The 18,392-nt window shown below is 46.9% G+C and overlaps 1 protein-coding gene across 1 annotated transcript; it reads left to right on the top strand.

Annotated features, from left to right (window-relative positions):
* Positions 1 to 9,579: 9,579 nt before the first annotated feature.
* Positions 9,580 to 17,667, top strand: LOC311117557 (cytochrome P450 1A1-like; the record flags this gene model as incomplete). Its single annotated transcript, XM_084192483.1, has 6 exons — positions 9,580 to 10,425; positions 14,820 to 14,943; positions 15,242 to 15,331; positions 16,187 to 16,310; positions 16,458 to 16,544; positions 17,385 to 17,667. The coding sequence occupies exons 1-6, from the start codon at positions 9,607 to 9,609 to the stop codon at positions 17,665 to 17,667; spliced, it is 1,527 nt and encodes a 508-aa protein (XP_084048609.1). The 5' UTR covers positions 9,580 to 9,606.
* Between the last annotated feature and the right edge of the window lie 725 nt (positions 17,668 to 18,392).

Genomic DNA, 18,392 nt, shown 5'->3' with positions numbered 1-18,392 from the left:
TCAGTCCCTGAGACCAACCAGAAATGTTTCCTTGGCCAAATATTCCCAGATGTTCATAAAACGGGCACACCCACAGTCTCTCATTTCGGAATCACCAAATTTTGCCCGAGGCAACAATAAGAGTAGGCCTGTTACGAACCCCGTGGCTCTAAACGTCTAGGGTGGATGGACATGAGACCCGTAACATAATTCATGCAGATTAGGAGTGTGACATGGAACAGTGAGAACAAAAACTACACGACAACCATAAACTACCGTCAAACATAAATGGTTTATTGCTGAACACACAGTAAAGGTTTGGGAAAAAGGGCTGAGCAGGACCCAAGAAATGAAACAATAGTGTAAAACACCCCTAAACTGATCTTGCCTGCCTCAAGAACCGCTAAGCTACTGCTACTCATACAAAAATACAGTGGGTGGTCCGCTCAGGTCTAACTAGTGTTTTTAGACAGATTTCTTCCTACGGGTAATGTACGCCCAAGGGCAACTTGCTTAAACTCCCCTTTTCCCAGAAACACACAAAGTTACCAAACAGAGTAATCAGCAAATTAGTGAGTACACAATACACAGGATACAACAGTATCCATACTCACATACGGAAATAGTCTCTAACAAAGTTACCAAACAGGGTAACCAGCAACTTAGTGAGTACACAATACACAGGACACAACAGTATCCATACTCACATACGGAAACAGTCTTTCTCTCTCACAACAAACATAACTGACTGGTTTTTAAAAATGGGATGTGTGATTGAAAAACCAGCAACAGGTGGTGCCATGCAGAGGAATGTTCACTGATTGGTCCACCTTAGCAATCAGCAGACATCTCAACGACCACCAATCAGGAACATACAGGACACCTGTGATTAGGGCAGAAGGAGAGGAAAACACAGGACACAGGATACCTGTATCCGTAACAAGGCCAGTGTTGCCAATTTAGCAACTTTGTCGCTATATTTTAGCAAGTTTTCAGACCCCTCTAGCGACACATTTAGCAACTTCTTCTGGTGTTATTGGAGACTTTTGTAGACTCTGACATGAAAGCACGTATCGTTCTTACTCTTGTAAGTGCTGTGTAGTGTAGTGCTGCACTTCTCACAATGGTGCTCATTTAGTAAATATAGATCAAAGCTAAATCAATGTCCTGGAAGATCACATAATGATTCATTAGTATTCTACATAATGTAACCAAATATAATAGCATTATATAACGTTACTGTTACATCAAAACACCACCTCATTTCAAAACACCACCTCAGGTTTTATGGTGGTTAGCTGAATAGTCCAAAACAAATCTCACACAGCCAAAACTCAAAACAGCGCTCCACTAGGCAGAATGTGCTTTGATTGAAACAAAATACATGAAGGCGCTATAGTTTGTTAACACCATCTGCTCTAATTTGCTCACGAAACAGTAATTCAAGAATATCTCATCATGTTGAAATGAACCAAAGAACAAGAGGACAATGGAATGGTCAACATGATATCATCAGAAAACGTCATCCTGGCACGTTTTAGAAAATGAAAATGTCCAGTAGTTAAAGTTTTTCTCAGTACATTGCAGTTCATGGGAAAAGATGAGTGTCACAGGGTTGATGTTTTTCTCAATACATTGCAGTCAATGAGAAAAGATGAGTGTCACAGGGTTGATGTTTTTCTCAATACATTGCAGACAGACAGACAGGCAGACAGACAGACATAATATAAACTCACAGACCGACAGAGGCAGGCAGGCATGCAGGCAGGGAGGCAGGCAAGCAAACTCTAAACTCAACCCTTAACCTAAGCCTAACCCTAGCTTCATGTCCACATCCCAGCTCAACCCTAACCCGAGCCATAAGCCTAAACCTAGTCCTCCACATCTTGGTGCAGCTCTTGGAGTTAGGGCTGAGCAGGGATGTGGACAAGAAGTTAGCGTTATGGCTAGGGTTAGGGTTGAGCCAAGATGTGGAGATGAAGCGAGGGTTAGGGTTAGGCTTGAGCTGGGGTGTGGACATGAAGCTAGAGTTATGGTTAGGGTTAGGGTTAGGGTTAGGGTTAGGGTTAGGGTTAGGGTTGAGCCGGGGTGTGGACATGAAGCTAGAGTTATGGTTAGGGTTAGGGTTAGGGTTATAGTTAGGGTTAGGGTTAGGGTTAGGGTTAGGGTTGAGCTGTAGAGCTCTGCTACCCGACCCGAGCACACGGGCCTCGACATCATACATTGGGTTAGGTCTGGGTAGGGCTCGGGTATCACTAAACTGAAGCTGAGCCATTTACTCGTGCTCTGCTGCGCAGTACAGTCGTATCTGACTAAGATCATAACATGGTGTACGAAGTGCTTCAACATAATAGAAGTAAGGCCAAATGTAATGTTTAATCAAATATTTTTTAGACATATTTTTTTAATACCTTAAGGGGTCCCAAAATCACAAATCAAATAGCAAAATGATCCTTGGTATGACCATCTTAAAACAATTCCATATGTTAGCTTACCCCCCCGGCTTAGACTCTTAAGGATCACATAACCAAGACGCCCCCGTAGACTGTGATTCAGCTGGCGAACTGTCCTTGCACACAACTAATCATGACCTTATAGGGATGCCCTGTGTTGAGGTCCAGCTTCCTGTGGCAACAGGAAGTGTGTTAATTCATCCTCAACATGGTCCTTCATTCTCTCCCTGCAGTTACACAAACACACTGTCTTCCATCCTCTTTAGAACGGTAAATTCTTAATGTAAAGACTCAGGGCATTGTTAAAGAGTATCCCCAAGAGGCCGTACATTGAATTTCAGCTTCCTGTGATTACAGTAAGTGACTTAATTGGGGTCATAGGGGCGGTTTTGTCAGAAGCTGATGTGGATGCGGTGTTGGAGTCAGGCGCAGGACACAGAAGCTTAGTCGAAAACGACTTTAATTGTCACAAAGACAAATACAAAATAACGGGCCTCAAAACACAGGAGGCGAGCGATTACGCAGACAGTGCGTAAAACACTAACAACTAGAAATCAATAACAAACACCAGCGGACAGGCGGACAACAACACACAACTGCAAACAAAACCAAAGGAAACTTATAGGTGACATAATCAATACATAATACAAAACAGGTGCACCAACAAGACAAAACCAAACAAACATAGAGAACATCAAGCGGTAGCAGCTAGTACTCCGGGGACGACGAACGCCGAAGCCTGCCCGAACAAGGAGGAGGAGCAGTCTCGGCGGAATTCGTGACAGTACCCCCCCCTTGACGCGCGGCCCCAGCCGTGCGCCGACCCCGGCCTAGGGGACGGCCAGGAGGACGTGGAGCAGGGCGCGTAGGATGACTACGGTGGAACTCAGTCAGGAGGGATGGATCTAAAATGTCCCTCCTAGGCACCCAGCACCGTTCCTCCGGACCGTACCCCTCCCACTCCACGAGATATTGTAGACCCCCCCATCCGATGTCTCGAATCCACGATGGACCGGACTGAGTACGCCGGAGCCCCCTCGATGTCCAGTGGGGGCGGAGGAGTCTCTCTTATCTCACTCTCCTGGAGTGGACCAGCTACCACCGGCCTGAGGAGAGACACATGGAACGAGGGGTTAATGTGATAGTCATTAGGCAGTTGCAACTTGTAACACACCTCGTTCAATCTCCTCAGGACTTTAAATGGCCCCACAAACCGCCGGCCAAGCTACCGGCAGGGCAGGCGAAGGGGCAGGTTTCGAGTCGAGAGCCAGACTCGATCTCCAGGGGCGTATACTGGACCCTCACTGCGGTGGAGATCGGCGCTTGCCTTCTGCCTGCGGATGGCCCGCTGCAGATGTACGTGTGCAGCGTTCCACGTCTCCTCCGAGCGCCGAAACCACTCATCCACTGCAGGAGCCTCGATCTGGCTCTGATGCCATGGTGCCAGAACTGGCTGATACCCTAACACACACTGAAAAGGGGTCAGGTTAGTAGAGGAGTGGCGAAGAGAGTTCTGAGCCATCTCTGCCCAGGGGATATACCCCGACCACTCCTCCGGCCGGCCCTGGCAATAGGATCTCAGAAACCTACCCACATCCTGGTTCACTCTCTCCACCTGCCCGTTACTCTCAGGGTGGTAACCCGAGGTAAGGCTAACCGAGACCCCCAAGCGTTCCATGAACGCCCTCCAGACTCTAGAGGTGAATTGGGGACCCCGATCAGACACTATATCCTCGGGAACCCCGTAGTGCCGGAAGACATGGGTGAACAAAGCCTCAGCGGTCTGTAGGGCAGTAGGGAGACCCGGCATTGGAATGAGACGACAGGCCTTAGAGAACCGATCCACAACGACCAGAATAGTGGTATTCCCCTGAGAGGGGGGAAGGTCCGTGACAAAGTCCACCGAGAGGTGAGACCACGGCCGTTGTGGAACGGGCAGGGGTTGTAACTTCCCACTGGGCAGGTGTCTAGGCGCCTTACACTGAGCGCACACCGAGCAGGAGGAGACATAAACCCTCACGTCCCAAGCCAAAGTTGGCCACCAGTACTTAACACTAAGGCAGTGCACTGTCCGGCCAATACCTGGATGTCCAGAGGACGGTGATGTATGAGCCCAATAAATGAGACGATCACGGACCTCGAGCGGCACGTACGTCCGACCCACTGGACACTCTGGGGGAGTAGGGTCGGTGCGTAACGCCCGCTCAATTTCCGCATCGACCTCCCATACCACCGGTGCCACCAGACAAGACTCCGGCAGTATGGGAGTGGGCTCAATGGACCTCTCCTCTGTGTCATACCGCCGGGACAGGGCGTCTGCCTTACCGTTCTGGGACCCTGGGATGTAAGTGATCTTAAAAACGAACCGGGTCAGAAACATGTTCCACCTAGCCTGACGAGGGTTCAATCTCCTAGCTGCCCGGATGTACTCCAGGTTATGATGGTCAGTCAGAATGAGAAAAGGGTGTTGAGCCCCCTCAAGCCAATGCCTCCACACCTTTAGGGCTTGAACCACAGCTAACAGCTCCCTGTCCCCTACGTCATAATTACGTTCCGCCGGGCAGTACTGCCCCAATACCGGCCTCTGACGCGTCCACCTCTACCTGGAACGCTAAAGCGGGGTCCGGGTGCGCCAGCACCGGAGCCGAAGTGAACAGGTCCTTCAGTTTACAAAACGCCCTGTCCGCTTCAGCCGACCACTGCAAACGCACCGGGCCCCCCTTCAGCAGGGAAGTAATGGGAGCTGCCACCTGTCCAAAACCCCGGATAAACCTCCGGTAGTAATTGGCAAAACCCAAAAACTGCTGCACCTCTTTAACAGTGGTTGGGGTTTGCCAGTTACGCACGGCTGACACACGGTCAATCTCCATCTTCACCCCTGACGTGGACAACCGATGACCCAAGAAGGAGATGGACTCCTGGAAAAACAGACATTTCTCTGCCTTGACATACAAGTCATGCTCCAACAGCCTACCCAACACTCGGGCCACCAGGGCTACATGCTCGGCTCGTGTAGCAGAGTACACTAGGATGTCGTCAATGTACACTACCACTCCCTGCCCATGCAGGTCCCGGAAGATCTCGTCCACAAATGATTGGAAGACTGAAGGAGCATTCATTAACCCGTATGGCATGACAAGATACTCATAATGACCTGAGGTGGTACTAAATGCCGTCTTCCATTCATCTCCCTCCCTAATGCGCACCAAGTTATAAGCGCTCCTGAGATCCAGTTTTGTGAAGAAACTCGCTCCGCGTAATGATTCAGTCATACTCGCAATCAGAGGAAGAGGGTAACTGTATTTCACAGTGATCTGATTGAGACTACGGTAATCAATACACGGGCGCAACCCTCCATCCTTCTTCTTCACAAAAAAGAAACTCGAGGACGCAGGGGAAGTGGAGGGCCGTATGTATCCTTGTCTCAGGGACTCAGCTATGTATGTTTCCATAGCCGCCGTCTCCTCTTGAGACAGAGGATACACATGGCTCCGCGGGAGTGCCGCACCTGTCTGGAGGTTTATCGCACAATCTCCCTGTCTATGAGGTGGCAATCGCGTCGCCCTCGTCTTGCTGAACACAAGTGCCAAATCCTCATACTCAGGGGGAATGTGCATTGCGGGCACTTGGTTCGGACTCTCCACCGTGGTCGCCCCAACGGAAACACCTAAACATCGCCCAACACACTGGCCAGACCATTCCTTGAGAGCCCTCTGTTGCCACGAAATGGTGGGGTCATGGGTGATCAACCAAGGAAGCCCCAGCACCACGGGATATGCAGGAGAGTCAATTAGGTACAACTGAATAATCTCCTCATGACCCCCCTGCGTCTTCATCTTTAGTGGCGCTGTGACCTCCCTAATCAACCCAGATCCCAACGGGCGGCTATCTAGGGCATGGACAGGAAAGGGTGTATCGACGGGCAGGAGGGGAATCCCTAACTTAGAACAAAATTTCCGATCAATAAAATTCCCAGCTGCGCCTGAATCGACTAGCGCCTTATGCTGGGAATGAGATGCAACCTGAGGAAATACCACAGGTATACACAAGTGAACAACAGAGAGCTCTGGGTGAGTGGGGCGCCTACTCACCTGAAATGACTCCCCAGTGCGCGACCTGTTGCCCCGATTCCCTGGAGACCCTTCCCAGCACCTAGCCGCAGTGTGTCCTCCACGGCCACACCTGGTGCAGGGGATGGCCCCCCTCGGGTTCTCTCTCCTTCTCTCTCTAGTGCCAGCACCCCCGAGCTCCATAGGGCTCGGCTCGGAGGTGCTGGGGGATGGAATGGATGGCCCCAACTCGGGACGTCCGCGGGTGGCAAGCAGGGTATCCAGACGGATGGACATGTCCACTAGCTGGTCGAAGGACAGATTGGTGTCCCTGCAGGCCAGCTCTCGACTAACGTCCTCACGCAGGCTACACCGATAGTGGTCGATGAGGGCCCTCTCATTCCACCCCGCATCCGCCGCTAGAGTCCGGAAATCCAGGGCGAACTCCTGTGCTCTCCTCTTCCCCTGTCGGAGGTGGAACAGACGCTCCCCCGCCGCTTTACCCTCAGGAGGGTGATCGAAAACAGCCCTGAAGCGGCGGGAGAACTCCGCGTAGTTGATGGTGGCGGCGTCTATTCCCCTCCATTCGGCGTTGGCCACTCCAACGCCTTGCCGGAGAGACAGGAGATGAGGGCGGAAACGCTCTCGTATCCCGAAGGCGCTGGGTGTATGGTGGCCAGGTAGAGTTCCACCTGAAGGAGGAGCCCCTGACACCCGGCTGGGGTGCCATCATACGCCCTCGGGAGCGAGAGCCGAATTCCACTGGATTCCGGAGCTGGTCTGGTGGGGCTGGCCGATGGTGGTGGTAATGTAGGAGGAGGTGTGGGAGGAGGTGTGGGCACGCCTCCCCTTTCCCATCGGCGCAGGGTGTTCATCACCTCCTGCATGGCGGAGCCGAGTTGCTTGATCCTGGCGTCCTGGCAGCTGACCCAATCCTCCAGCGACTCGGTCGCCGCCGCTGCTCCTGCTTACTCCATAGTATGGTGTGTTGTTCTGTCAGAAGCTGATGTGGATGCGGTGTTGGAGTCAGGCGCAGGACACACAAGCTTAGTCGAAAACGACTTTAATTGTCACAAAGACAAATACAAAATAACAGGCCTCAAAACACAGGAGGCGAGTGATTACGCAGACAGTGCGTAAAACACTAACAACTAGAAAACAATAACATACACCAGCGGACAGGCGGACAACAACACACAACTGCAAACAAAACCAAAGGAAACCTATAGGTGACATAATCAATACATAATACGAAACAGGTGCACCAACAAGACAAAACCAAACAAACATAGAGAACATCAAGCGGTAGCAGCTAGTACTCCGGGGACGACGAACGCCGAAGCCTGCCCGAACAAGGAGGAGGAGCAGTCTCGGCGGAATTCGTGAAAGGTTTCGAAGGGTTAAAAAGGTTTATCTTCCCTAATGTAACATATTTGTGACCGGGGACGTCATGACCCGACATGTGAAATTTAAAGTAAATCGACCCAAAATCGTTTTTTACCTCCATTTGACATAATGGTCTTGCAGTTCAAGAAAATAATCCTTGTTATGAATTATTGAATGAATTCTGAAGTGGATATTGGTCAGATTTTTTTAGATTAACTTGAAACTTGAAACTGTTTGTGCCTGTCTATCTGTGTCTGTGTCTGCCTGTCTGTGTTTGCCTGTCTGTGTCTGCCTGTCTGTCTGTCTGTCTGTTTGTCGGCTTGTCTGTGGAAGAGAAGAGGGAGAGATGAGAGGAGGGGGAGGCAGGGAAAGAAAGAGGGAGAGAGAATGAAGGGGGGAAGAGAGTGAAAAGGGGAGAGTGAGGGTAGGGAAGAGAGAGGGAGAGGGTGAAGTAGGGATGGGAGCGAGAGAGAGAGAGAGATGAGTGGAGGGGGAGGGAGGGAGGGAAAGAAGGTGGGAGAGAAAATGGAGTGGGAGGAGAGAGAGAGAAGGGGGAGCGTGAGAGGGGAGAAAGAGGGAGGGGGGAGAGGAGGGTGGAGGGAGAGAGAGTCAATAGACAGACAAAGGTGGGAGAGAGAGGAGGGAGAGAGAGAGAGTCAATAGACAGACAAAGGTGGGAGAGAGAGGAGGGAGAGAGAGAGAGGCAATGTATTGAGACAAATGTAAACCCTGTGACACTCATCTTTTCCCATTGACTGCAATGTATTAAAAACGTCAACCCTGTGACACTCATCTTTTCCCATTGACTGCAATGTACTGAGAAAAACATCAACCCTGTGACACTCATCTTTTCCCATTGACTGCAATGTATTGAGAAAAACAACCCTGTGACACACATTTTTTCCCATTGCAATGTATTGAGAAAAACATCAACCCTGTGACACTCAACTTTTCCCATTAACTGCATTGTATTGAGAAAAACATCAGCTGCTGTGACATTTGACCTTTTAGCAAAAAAAACGTGCCAGGATGACATTTTCAAGCTGATAATGGCCTGGAATGCTAGATCAAGCTCTATGAAGCTGTTCAATTGACTGCCCACCAGTTTGCAGCCTCTGCTTAAATAGGCTGATCTTGTCGCTGCCTCTCGTGGTACTTGGCCCTGCCTAGCGCCAGTCCTCTTGCAGAGTGTATCCAGTCATTGCGTCCCCCGGTGATTTGCCTTGTGGTAGGTCAAACTGCACTTATTAGACGAGTCTCCAATTTAAGATAACTTTCACTGCTGGCGTCTGGTGAGTAACATATCCTTGTCTTTTCGTTTTCAACAAATGTATACATTGACTGCTTGTTAAACAAAAGTAGGCTACATGTTGGTAGTTCATTGGGAGATACCACATTATTTTCTTATTGCCATAAAAGCATAGATTCTTACTTCTGTGAAAGAAAAACCTAAACAGTTCAGTTTTCTCATATTGGACTATTATGAACAGATTATGATTAATGTCATCTATAATTGTTATTTTTTATTTTATTTTATTTCATGTTTATGAAAGTATTTGTTTTTCATTCGTTTGAGCTATTCTACACTATTTCACACTTGAACCAGCTCATGGTATCTCTTTGTTTACCAATCACTCTCTCTTCCAGATTCTAGTTTGTGTCTGAGTGCTTCTGTCCTGACTGGCCAGCTCTCAGACTGCAATATGACATTTGGGATATTCCCCAAGGATGGCCTCTGTATGTCCCTCTCCGGAGTCACCGTGGCACTCTGTACCCTCACCCTGCTCCTAGTGGCTCTCAGGAGCCACATGCGAGAGGGCACGGGACGCCACAAAGGCAACCTGCCCCCGGGGCCGACCCCTTGGCCCCTGGTGGGTAACCTGTTCCAGATGGGCGACCAGATCCACCTGTCACTGACGCGTCTCCGGCTGCAGTATGGAGACGTCTTCCAGATGCGTATGGGATCCCTTGTGGTGGTGGTGCTGAGCGGCTACGCCACCATTAGGCAGGCGCTGGTTCGGCAGGGCGAGGCTTTCGCCGGACGCCCTGACCTCTTCACCTTCTCTGCCGTGGCCAATGGCACAAGCATGACCTTCAGTGAGAAGTATGGCCCCGCCTGGGTGCTCCACAAGAAGCTGTGCAAGAAAGCCCTGCGCTCCTTCTCGCAGGCAGAGCCGCGGGGTTCCGACACCACCTGTCTGCTAGAGGAGCATGTGTGCACCGAGGCAGCTGGGATGGTGGAGGCCATTTGGGAGAGCTCAAAGGGGAGCGAGGGGCTAGGTCTGGACCCTGTGGTCCCGCTGGTTTCGTCGGTGGCCAATGTGGTGTGTGCTCTGTGTTTCGGAAAGAGGTATGACTACAATGACAAGGAGTTCCTCACTATTGTGCACATCAACAATGAGGTGTTGCGGATCTTCGCTGCAGGCAACATGGCCGACTTCTTCCCTGTGTTCCGCTACCTGCCAAGCCCGTCCCTGCAGAAGATGGTCCAGCACATCAGGAGAATGAACAGCTTCATGGAACACAACATCGAGGAGCACCTGGAGACCTTTGACAAGGTTTGAGCCACACCTGGGTCATGCAAATTAGAGCATGCCAAAGAAAAAGTTTTATAACGTTTTTCAATGGAAAACAAAAATTTGTCAATTTAGTCCCTCGCTGTTTCAGTCGGTTTTCTTCTGTTTGGTACTTAATGAACAGACCCTGAAAGCAGACAGTATGATGATATTGCAATGTTGATGTTTGTTAAGATATCCAACGGATATTCAACTGTTCTACTGTTACAGCTTGATGCAGGGGTAGGATATGTTGATAGATGTGCTATTAAAACTATGGCCTAGAGGCGTATAATCTATACTGTGTATACACTGAAACAGAAAGTTGACGGTAATAGTTTTTGCAGACATCAACTTGGAGAGAAACCTCTACTTTCATGTGACATTTAGGCTGAATATGGTAGATAAGCAAACTGTTAGATTAGATATGATCTGTGCAATCAGATTCTGGTTCAGAGGCAAAGAAAACCATCCAGCCATAGAGGGATTTGTTTCAGTGCTGGAGGGATAGACAGATAGAATGAGAAGGAATAACGCAGGGGAAAAAGAAAGGATGAGATAGGATAGAGGGAGGGAGAGATAGTGTGAGCAGAGGTAGATTGGGTAAAAACGAAGGTTCCTTTTTGGAAAGCATGTTTTTGCTTGTGATTTTAGGTTGCATATGACAGGTTGTATATGACAGTAGGGAATACATTGAACAGGAAATATTGAAATAGTTGAGCTACAATATAAGAGACCTATACTCTAGGTAGGAGGACAGGCCCGACCAGGCTTATATATATCGTGTGAGGCTAAAGTGAACCTTTGTTGTTGCGCAGGGGCTAAAACGCTCGCACGCACTCTTTAATGAGGAATTATCAATCTGGTGGAAGAAACGTGCTCACATGTTTTCTAGAAGATGCTACCATTTCCTGTCAGTCTCACTCTCACAATTTGATGGTACATTTGATTGGCGGGTCGTGTATTAGGTTTTTGTGAATTTGAAAGGATTACATTTAATTAGAAATCAGTATATGGAATATGACACAGATATAACCTGGAGTGGCTAGGTTAGGACTCCCCCTGCACATGTATGGGCTTACTTAGAGAGACATAACATACAAGCCTTATTATTAGACATTATAAAGGCTCATACATCCTTATAATAAGTTATAAATATTGTTTTCACTATATATTTTACCTCTTGGGGATGTTATTCGAAAACATAATGTTAACTTTCACTGCTATGCGGATGACACACAGCTGTACATTTCAATGAAACATGGTGAAGCCCCAAAATTGCCCTTGCTAGAAGCCTGTGTTTCAGACATAAGGAAGTGGATGGCTGAAAACTTTTTACTTTTAAACTCGGACAAAACAGAGATGCTTGTTCTAGGTCCCAAGAAACAAAGAGATCTTCTGTTAAATCTGACAATTCATCTTGATGGTTGTAAAGTCGTCTCAAATAAAACTGTGAAGGACCTCGGCGTTACTCTTGACCCTGATCTCTCTTTTGACGAACATATCAAGACTGTTTCAAGGACAGCTTTTTTCCATCTACGTAACATTGCAAAAATCAGAAATTTTCTGTCCAAAAATGATGCAGAAAAATTAATCCATGCATTTGTTACTTCTAGGTTAGACTACTGCAATGCTCTATTTTCCGGCTACCCGGATAAAGCACTAAATAAACTTCAGTTAGTGCTAAATACGGCTGCTAGAATCCTGACTAGAACCAAGAAATTTGATCATATTACTCCAGTGCTAGCTTCCCTACACTGGCTTCCTGTTAAGGCAAGGGCTGATTTCAAGGTTTTACTGTTAACCTATAAAGCGTTACATGGGCTTGCTCCTACCTATCTTTCCGAGTTGGTCCTGCCGTACATACCAATACGTACGCTACGGTCACAAGACGCAGGCCTCCTAATTGTCCCTAGAATTTCTAAGCAAACAGCGGGAGGCAGGGCTTTCTCCTATAGATCTCAATTTTTATGGAACAGTCTGCCTACCCATGTGAGAGACGCAGACTCGGTCTCAACCTTTAAGTCTTTACTGAAGACTTATCTCTTCAGTAGGTCATATGATTGAGTGTAGTCTGGCCCAGGAGTGTGAAGGTGAACGGAAAGGCTCTGGAGCAACGAACAGCCCTTGCTGTCTCTGCCAGGCCGGTTCCCCTCTCCACTGGGGTTCTCTGCCTCTAACCCTGTTGCAGGGGCTGAGTCACTGGCTTGCTGGTGCTCTTTCATGCCGTCCCTGGGAGGGGTGCGTCACTTGAGTGGGTTGAGTTACTGACGTGATCTTCCTGTCTGGGTTGGTGCCCCCCCTTGGTTTGTGCTGTGGTGGAGACCTCTGTGGGCTATACTCGGCCTTGTCTCAGGATTGTAAGTTGGTGGTTGAGGATATCCCTCTAGTGGTGCGGGGGCTGTGCTTTGGCAGAGTGGGTGGGGTTATATCCTTCCTGTTTGGCCCTGTCCGGGGGTTTCTTCGGATGGGGCCACAGTGTCTCCGGACCGCTCCTGTCTCAGCCTCCAGTATTTATGCTGCAGTAGTTTATGTGTCGGGGGGCTGGGGTTAGTTGGTTATACCTGGAGTACTTCTCCTGTCTTATCCAGTGTCCTGTGTGAATTTAAGTATGCTCTCTCTAATTCTCTCGTTCTCTCTTTCTCTCTGAGAACCTGAGCCCTAGGACCATACGTCAGGACTACCGGGCATGATGACACCTTGCTGTCCCCAGTCCGCCTGGCCTTGCTGCTATTCCAGTTTCAACTGTTCTGCCTGCGGTTACGAAACCCCTACCTGTCCCAGACCTGCTGTTTTCAACTCTTAATGATCGGCTATGAAAAGCCAACTGAGAGACCTGAGCCCTAGGACCATACGTCGGGACTACCGGCCGTGGTGACTCCTTGCTGTCCCCAGTCCGCCTGGCCTTGCTGCTATTCCAGTTTCAACTGTTCTGCCTGCGGTTATGGAACCCCTACCTGTCCCAGACCTGCTGTTTTCAACTCTTAATGATCGGCTATGAAAAGCCAACTGAGATTTATTCCTGATTATTATTTGACCATGCTTGTCACTTATGAACATTTTTGAACATCTTGGCATGGTTCTGTTATAATCTTCACCCGGCACAGCCAGAAGAGGACTGGCCACCCCTCATAGCCTGGTTCCTCTCTAGGTTTCTTCCTAGGTTTTCGCCTTTCTAGGGAGTTTTTCCTAGCCACCGTGCTTCTACACCTGCATTACTAGCTGTTTGGGGTTTTAGGCTGGGTTTCTGTACAGCACTTCGAGATATTAGCTGATGTAAGAAGGGCTATATAAAATAAAATTGATTGATTGATTGATTGATTATAAAGCATTACAGCATTAAACTGTCATGGTCAAAACATATTAATGCAACAGTAGCTAAGATGGGGAGAAGTCTGTCCATAATAAAGCGCTGCTCTGCCTTCTTAACAACACTATCAACAAGGCAGGTCCTACAGGCCCTAGTTTTGTCGCACCTGGAGTACTCTCCAGTCGAGTTGCAAAGAAAAAGCCATATCTCAGACTGCCTTTCTTAATATTTTATTTTTATTGGCCAGTCTGGTCAGCATCCCGTAGTCGCCTCTTCACTGTTGATGTTGAGACTGGTGTTTTGCGGGTACTATTTAATGAAGCTGCCAGTTGAGGACCTGTGAGGCGTCTGTTTCTCAAACTAGACACTCTAATGTATTTGTCCTCTTGCTCAGTTGTGCACCAGGGCCTCCCACTCCTCTTTCTATTCTGGTTAGAGCCAGTTTACGCTGTTCTGTGAAGGGAGTAGTACACAGCATTGTACGAGATCTTCAGTTTCTTGGCAATTTCACGCGTGGAATAGCCTTCATTTCTCAGAACAAGAATAGACTGACCAGTTTCAGAAGAAGATTCTTCGTTTCTGGCCATTTTGAGCCTGTAATCGAACCCACAATTGCTGATGCTGTGCTAACATAATTGCAAAAGGGTTTTCTAATGATCAATTAGCCTTTTAAAATGATAAACTTGGATTAGCAAACACAATGTGCCATTGGAACACAGGACTGATGGTTGCTGATAATGGGCCTCTGCACGCCTATGTAGATATTCCATAAAAAATCAGCCGTTTCCAGGTACAATAGCCATTTACAACATTAACAATGTCTACACTGTATTTCTGACCAATTTGATGTTATTTTAATGGACAAAAAATTTGCATGTCAATCTCTCATGGCTCAAAGTGGAGGAGAGATTGACTTCATCACTACTTGTTTTTGTAAGAAGTGTTGACAAGCTGAATGCACCGAGCTGTCTGTTGGCAGCAGCTAATGTGGATCCCTAATAAATACAAATACAAATACAGCTGCCGGTATTAAGTAGAGTGTAAAGTAAAGTGTTAAGTAAAGCTGTGATGATGTGTATGTTTCCAGGACTGTATACGTGACATCACAGATGCTCTGATTGCGCTCTGTGAGGAGCGGCAGGAGGATGACGACACGGCAGTGCTGTCCAACTCCCAGATCATACACACTGTCATCGACATCTTTGGAGCAGGTGAGAGAGATGGAACAGAGAAGTTAGGCAATACCTGATTTGAAGCTCTGCTTATAAATAGCATATAAACACTAGGCTATTACACAGTACGTTAATTATTTACAAGAAGTTTATAAACAGACCTTGGTGCTATGGCGATTTCAGGGCTGTGGCTGTAGTATGTTTGCTGAGACTAGATTTCCTTCTGGAGGATCACCATTCCCAGCAATGATGGGTTGAACAACACGTTTGAACAGACCAACTCTAGAGCAACGACGATTGTAACTGACGTTACATATTTATTTATTTTACATTACAGGATTCGATACCATCATAGCTGGTTTACAGTGGAGCCTCTTATACCTCATCAAGTTTCCTGACAGCCAGGTCAAAATACACCAGGAGATTGGTACTGTACATCCTCTGTATATGAATTATTCCTCCTGTATGACTGAACAGTACTTTTCCTATAGAAAACTGTAATACTGTACAGTATGCCCTTATAGCACTAAATGGACTTCTTGTCTCCTTATACCTCGTCTCGTTGTACGCCTGCTTGTGTTTCTGCTTTACCTGCTAAGAATAATCACTTTGTTTTATAAAAATATGTGGGAGTTCAGCTGTTTTATGAATGAAAGTATTTCCTGTGTTGTCAAACAGCACATCCTAATGAGCAGTCTCCTACAGTACCAGCCAGTTTGACAGTTTGATGGGCCGTCTGTGTAGTTTCACACAATGATCTAATCTTTGAGAGACGGGTCGTTGTCGTCACCCCCCTCCCCCGTCCCCGTCCCCGTACCCATCCTCAATGGCTAGAGACCATTGCTCGCCATGGTAACACGCAAAAGGTCACTAATTCGCCAACGCCTGAGCTATTTTTGAAGTGGGCTGAAAAAACTGGTGCAGTCTGTTCAGTAGGCACAATTCATTCACAGAGAGAGCGAGAGAAGAGAGAGAGAGAGATTTTGGATACTTGGACAGTCTACTCTGACAGGAACAAAGGGGATCACACGCAGGGGTATTGCACCGTATGAGAATCACGCCACACAAATCATCCCCTTATTTGAGAATGGAAATTTAAGAATAGATGGCAATAAGCCAACCGTCTTTCTTTCTTCTTTGGTCTTACTTTTTCTGATTGCCTCTGTAATGTCTCTGCTCCTTTTCTCTGTATTTTCACTTTTAGGTACATTATTTAGTTGTCACTGTCTTCACCCGAGGTATTTTGTATGTGACTGTATGTTTTTGCCTTTGTCTGGTTCAGACGACCACATTGGCCCAGCCAGACTACCTCGGTTTGAGGACAAGCCCAAAATGCGTTTTACTGAGGCCTTCTTATACGAGGTGTTTCGTCACGCATCCTATGTCCCCTTCACCATACCACACTGGTGAGGCTCTGATAACAGTCACAGTAACAATTTGTAATGTTTATTTCTGCATGGTGCCTGTCTGCTAGTATGTTCAGGTCAAAGCGTTATCTCTGGGAATGTTGATATTTACATAGTCTCTTTTTTCCATGCTTTTCTTCCCTTAAGCACCACACAAAACATCACACTTAATGGATACTTCATTCCAAAGGACACCTGTGTCTTCATCAATCAGTATCAGGTTAATCATGACATGTGAGTGTTATCTGGATGTGTTTTAAAGCACACATCTTAATTTATGTTAGTCCTTTGAGGAGGTGCAGTGTTGGGGAAGTTACTCTGAAAATATAGCTGGCCAAGTTACCAATTACTTCACAATGGAAGAAGTTAAGCTAAACTAAAGCTACCGCTAAGAAATATATAGTTTACTTAACTAAAGTTACTTTAAAAAAGTAGTTCACTACATTCAAACTACTTAGTGAAAGATTATCATATCTAAATCTGAAATGTCATAGAATACAAATTGCTAGAACAAATCACTCTGGAGTCAGATTTGATTTGATTTGAGATGTTAACAGAATGTATAATTTAGCCTACTAAACACAAAAACAATATTTCAAGTGAGAATTTGACAGGTCTGATGCTGAAAAAGAAAGGAAATTATTGCCTACTTCACCCATATTTTCCTTTCTGTTTACAAAATAAGTAGTGTGTAGTTCTAGTAGTTAGCTACACTGCTACATGGCAAACAAGTTATTAACTGCTGAAAACACTACCAAGATTAGAATTTAGTTCAACTACCACCAAGCTACTGCAAAATGTAGTTTAATTACTAGTTGAACTACACGTAGTTCCCTACTCCCCAACACTGAGGAGGTGACATGACCATTTGGACATGTCAGCTCTCTCCCAATCTGTTTGAATGTGTTTGAGTCTTGGTCATGTTCACTAGGCACCAACCAGAAGTGAGGGACTGACCATCTGGACTCTGCTCATTTTCGTTTCCAAGTTACGAAATGTTTTCCTTTGTGTGCTCTAATGAACACAACCCTGTTGTGGTCGTCAATGGTTAGCTGTCATTTTCCTCATTTGTAGAGATCTGTGGGATGACCCAGACGTGTTCCGCCCCGAGCGCTTCCTGGGTAAAGAGGGACTGCTCAACAAAGACCTGACAGAGAAGGTCATGATCTTCGGGATGGGGAAAAGGCGTTGTCTGGGTGATGGGTTCGCCCGGTTGGAGATGTTTGTTTTCCTGACCACACTGCTCCACCGGCTGCGTATCGAGAACGTTCTGGGACAGGAGCTGGATCTCAGTTCCGACTTTGGGCTCACCATGAAGCCCCGCCCCTACAGGATCAGTGTCTCGTCACGCCTCTAGATCCGTCCTGTCCATTAAGCCATACAGCACCAACTACAATAAGGCCACAACTGGCTTGACTGGGCAACACCTCGCCCACATAATCATAACGCACAGAAACCATGGCTACTCAGACACCAAAACATATTTACTATACAGACTGAACACAACATCTTTACCTGGCAGTGGCGTCATTACCACTGTAAACACAAACACAGTTGCTAGCTGTCAAGAGTCAAGACAGAGTTAAGCCGATACAAAGTGTGCAATAGTATTAAGCAGCCATAACCAAGGATTTATTCAGAGCCATTTCCTCATTGGTCATCAAATGGATTGATATTTACCTAGAAGATGTTAAGATTTTAGTTGAAGTATGTTATATCCTATTGTAGATATTTAAGATAGACCTATTCTATATGTAACTTTAGCATTTTTATGATATCTCAATATACATTTAATGTTAGAATATCTATGCATATTGGAAAACGGTATTGGTACAGGGCCAGCCCCAGTATTATTTTAACTATTAGGGATGGTGATTGGTCCTTCCACCTTCATCAAGTGGAACATAATTAGAAATGCCTTTTATTAAAATCCTTATCTGTAGTTATTAATTCAACTAAACGCTTAGGGAGGGAGAGAGGAAGTGTTGTTTTAGATAACTGATCAGAGCCTTGGGCACCATGCAGCGTTCACTCAGGGTTCATTACTACTCAACTCACTCTTCCACCCCCTCCTCTTCATCT

This window comes from Coregonus lavaretus, assembly GCF_964263955.1.
Source record: "Coregonus lavaretus genome assembly, contig: HAP1_SCAFFOLD_205, whole genome shotgun sequence".
NCBI lineage: Eukaryota > Metazoa > Chordata > Actinopteri > Salmoniformes > Salmonidae > Coregonus > Coregonus lavaretus.
The sequence above is the reverse complement of the archived record's forward strand: the minus strand, read 5'-3'. Positions and strand labels throughout refer to the sequence as shown.